We start from the raw sequence: 4,787 nt of genomic DNA on the forward strand, positions 1-4,787 counted from the left end.
TGAGTTCCTCTATGACTTTCTGCTGTTGCTTATTTACTATTGACGCTCTTCATATATTTGAGTCTGAGTTCCTCTATACTTTTCTGCAGCTGTTGCTTTCAGAAGGATTTTTTTTTTTTGGCTCTGAATGCCTTCAGGGCAGGATTGGCTGGCTTGAGTTGTGGGGATCTAATCACAGCAACATGAGCCTGATTACTTTGTTGAAGCAGGCACTTAAAGAACTGAGCTAAGGGTCACCTACTGAAGTTCAGGTGTAGATCTATAAAGTTTGGATTTATCCAGCTTTGCCTGGCTTGGGTCAGACTGCTGTGCTCAGCTCCTTCCTGCTGCTGCCCTTGGGAGTGAACCTTTTGTCCCCTCTGGCAAGATGTTCTGCTCCTGGACTAGCTGGGTGGTTCTGTCCCCTACTCTCTCTGCAGGGATTGCAGCTGCAGGGTTTCACCTCAGGCCTGTATGCCAGGCCTGAGCTGAGTCTGGAGGGAACAAGGTGGAGTAGTGGGGAGAGGCGACTCTCCCACACACTCACCAGTCCTGGGCTAGAACTGGATCTGAGGGTCCCTGAACGTGGCAGAAATTCCCATATGGCAGGTGGATTATGGGGGTGCTACGGAGTGTTGTGGGGGTGCTGTGGAGTGTTGTGGGGGGCCTCAAGGGAGTGGAAGAGGGTCTCACCCATGCTGCGCCTGGGCTGGTACTGGTGGGTCCCGCCAGCGCAGGGTAACTGGAAGCTCTCCCATATACTCACTGGACCTGGGCTAGGACTGGATCTGGGGATCCTCAGAACGCAGCAGAAATTCTCAGTGGGCAGGCAGGGTGAGGGGGGTTCTGTGGAGTGATGACGGGAGTCTCAAGGGGGTGGAAGAGGGTCTCACTCACGCTGCACCTGGGCTGGAACTGGTAGGACCCGCCAGCTCAGGGTAGGCGGAAGCTTTCTCACACACTCCAATGCAGACTTTCTTACTCAGCGTTTTCCTTACCTATTTGTCTTTATTATTAATTAATTAATTTATTTTGCAAAGCAACATCACACTACATTGCTGTTTATAATGATTTATTTCAGCTTAAGGCTGAAGTGTAAGGAAAATGATGGGTAATTAGTAAAATTAAGCCAGATATTTTCTGAAATAAAACATACCATGTAATAGAAGACTGCTCAGCTTGGCTCAGCTGTTTGTTCTTACCTCTAACTAGGTACGAGCTGGAGGATGAGTCTGCCCATTTGGATGAAATGCCACTAATGATGTCCGAAGAAGGCTTTGAGAATGATGAAAGTGATTACCACACATTACCACGAGCTAGGATAACACGAAGGAAAAGAGGGTTGGAATGGTTTGTCTGTGGTGGATGGAAGTACTTCTGTACCAGGTGTGTCATCCATTGTTACCTGATTTTCTTGTTCATGACATTTATAAGCATAGTTCCAAATATTTATTGGATGTATTGATAAATGTTGATTTATTATGTAAAGACATTGTCATCATGGAGTACTAAAATAACCTTATGAAACAATGCTAATCTAAAAGGAAGAGAAAACCAAGTTTATTATGAAAAGTTTTAATGGTTAAAAGTTGGAAAAATAGATAATTTTATAATTAATATATGGTAGAATAAATTTTGATCACTATACCAACATGTATCAGTAGTATTCCTTTCTTATCAAAGAAGGTAAATATGAACCTAAAGCATGTAGCTTAGTAGTAATATAATTATGTGAATTCAGCTTTAGTGCTTTTACTTAGCATAAGCTTCTGTTAATTTAACTGGCAACATACCAAGATAAAACAGCTCATATTTCAAACAAGTTTCCTGGTACTGAGATAAACTGGTGTGATTTGCCTTTGACCAGATTGTGGTAGTTGAAAGCATGTTGTACATCTCAGACACTGCCCCTTGCTCTCCCAGGAATAGATTATAGCTGAGTAATGCTTTGTGACTTAAGCAGAGCCTATCAGATGAATTATGGCACTTATATATAGTCTCTTTGTTGTTCAATGTTTATAATCTATGTACCTTTGTTGCCAGTATGAATTTATTTCTCTCCATAAAGAGAAAGTAAATACTTATAGAAAAAATATGTTGTTCATCTTCCTTTACATTATCCCTTTCAAAGTTTGTAAAAGATGTTCTTGTAACTGATTTGATTTCTGGGACAACTCATGTGGTAGTAGTCTAAGTATATTCTGTGGAGTTGCTTGACTTGGGACTCAGAAATTGACAACACAGAGAAAGGTGATACAGCTGAGAAAGATTTAGGTTCATCCTGGCCTGTTCAGCTTTCAGAGTATAACTGTCTGTATCACCTCTTTGTATATTACAAGTTTAATAGGAAGAAAGAATTTTATAGCTTAATCAGTGTTTTAAAAGTTTTAGTATAGGGCTAGGAAGATGGCTCAGTGGAATAAGCTCTTCCCTGGCAAGCGCAAGGGCCTGAGTTCAATCCCCGGTTCTGCCAAAAAAACCCAAAAAGTTTTAGTACAACCACTGTGGAAATCAGCGTGGAGATTTCCCAAAAATTAGGGTTAGAGGTCCGACTTACCCCAGCTATTCCCTTTCTGGATATTTTTACAGATGAACTGAAAATAACATCACCCTGATAATATGTGCACCCATGCTTATAGCAACACATTTTGTCATAGCTAAATCTTGGAAACAACCCAAATGCTTATCAACTGAGGAATGAATGAAAAAGATGTGATATTTTTAAGCAATGGAGTATTACTCAGCTATAAAAAAAGATAAACTGAAGCCTCTCATAGGTAAATGGATGCAACTAAAGTCCATACCCATAAGTGAAATAAATCAGACCCACATATGTAAACATCATATTGTTTGCGTAGTGTAAGAACCTGAAAGCGTAAACAAAATCAGAAAGGTGCAGTAGATATTGCAAATGGGAAAGAAACTAGTCAAGGGGAGGGAAACAACTGGAAAGAAAGGAGAAAAGAAAGAAGGGAAAAATGCGTATCTGTATAAGGACAGGTAGGATTGTACTGCTTATTTCTGTTGGTTTATTGAAAGGAATAATTTTTTATATTTTTTTGGCCAATTTTGCATCTTTATACCTGGTCATCTGAAAAACTGCTTTGAAGACAATGATATTCAGTATAACAACTGTTGTTGAATTCCTACCATCTTATTTAGTGAAATTCTGTATCATTTCTTGTGTTTTTTAAATTTTTTTTGTTCTATTAAAAAATTAAAATAAAAATTCCTAACTGGTGATGTTAATAATAATTGTTTTGGCTTATTGAAAACATTTTCTAACTTAAATAGTCAGTATTCTAGTATGCCTGGAGTATTCTTTGTGGATGCACATTTCATTATAGAGTTAATTTCTTGAACATATTTAGGACTCAGATTTGGTCTTGTGTTTGATCGTTTGTGGTTTTCAAAGGATCTGTTTTCAAATTTATATTGGCATGAAGTTATTCAAGTATTTTGCTGTGATTTGCCTAATATATAGGATATATTAATGCCTTCTTTTAAAATTCCTGATAATCAGTAATTTGCATCTTTTTAAAAATCACTATTAATCAGTTTTACTCTTTTTGAAGTTAACTTTTATTCTTGTCCTCTCTTTTGTTTGCTCTCTCTCTCTCTCTCTCTCTCTCTCTCTTTCTTTCTTTCTTTCTTTCTGTATTTAGGATAGGGTCTACAGGGTTTACAGGGTCTCACTATATAGATCGGACTCATAGTGATTCTCCTGTTTTCAGCCTCCCAAGTGCTGGGATTACAGGCTGCTGTGTTCTGCCTAAACAGGCACTTTAGTCTGCTGAGCTATCAGGCCAGCCCTTTTGTGTGCTTTCTTACACTTTTAAATATATATTGAAATAAATTCAAATTTATAGAAAAGTTACAAGAATAATATGGGAAATTCTTATATAGTTTTGAGTCTAATTTCCCTAGTTTTAAATATTTTGCCACTTTTTTTTGGTTTTTGTTAGATTTTGATTTTGAGACAGTCTCACTTTGTAACCCAGGCTGGCTTTGGACTCACAGCAGTTCTTCTACCTCAACCTCCCAAGTGCTGGCAGTATAGGCATGTGCCACCACACCTAGCTGCCACATTCATTTTATCATTCTTTCTATACTTTTTTTGAGTCATTTCAGAATAGATTACCTCAGTCGCTTTACATTTAATTCATTAGCATTCTTAAAGGGAATTTCTTAATATGATCACAGTCCAGTTGTGAAGTTTATGAATTGTAACATTGATACAAGACTATGCATGTACTTCAGATTCCTATTTAAAGCCACTTTCCCAACAAGGTCTATTGTGGCATATTTCTTGTCATGGGGGTGGTTGTGTATTACATATAAGTAGCATGCCTATTTACTTTCCTTTAATTGAGGCTAATTATTTAGTGTTTAGCATTCATCCCTTGATATTTTCAAAGAATAGAGGTCAGTTTTATAAAATCTTTCGTTTTTAGTTTGTCTGATGGGTTCTCATCATTAGATTCAGGTTAAATAGTCTATGTGGAACATTATAGGTGATGTTGTGCTCTTCTCAGGGTGTTTGCTTCCTGTTTTGATTTCTAGTCTTTTATTTTTCCCTAATATCTTCTGTGAGTTTAATTTGTTATTCATTTTCTGGCTTTCCAAGGTAACTGTTCAGATCACTATTATTATACATTTTCCTTTTTAAAAGTAAATGCCTTTAAGTTTTGAAGACTACTTTTACAGTCAGTTCAAATATTTTCTTTCTTTCTTTCTTTCTTTCTTTCTTTCTTTCTTTCTTTCTTTCTTTCTTTCTTTCTTTCTTTCTTTCTTTCTTTCTTTCTTTC

The 4,787-nt window shown here is 37.4% G+C and overlaps 1 protein-coding gene across 7 annotated transcripts in view; it reads left to right on the forward strand.

Annotated features, from left to right (window-relative positions):
• Atp9b (ATPase phospholipid transporting 9B (putative)) overlaps positions 1 to 4,787 on the forward strand; it is a 449,279-nt gene that overhangs the window by 30,976 nt on the left and 413,516 nt on the right. For all 7 annotated transcript variants that reach the window (XM_023700057.1, XM_023700058.1, XM_023700059.1 and 4 more), the window contains exon 2: positions 1,192 to 1,365. In XM_023700057.1, coding sequence (XP_023555825.1) covers positions 1,192 to 1,365 — 174 coding nt within the window. The remainder of the gene's footprint in view (positions 1 to 1,191; positions 1,366 to 4,787) is intronic.

The sequence above is a fragment of the Octodon degus genome, unplaced genomic scaffold, assembly GCF_000260255.1.
Source record: "Octodon degus isolate 3935 unplaced genomic scaffold, OctDeg1.0 scaffold00120, whole genome shotgun sequence".
NCBI lineage: Eukaryota > Metazoa > Chordata > Mammalia > Rodentia > Octodontidae > Octodon > Octodon degus.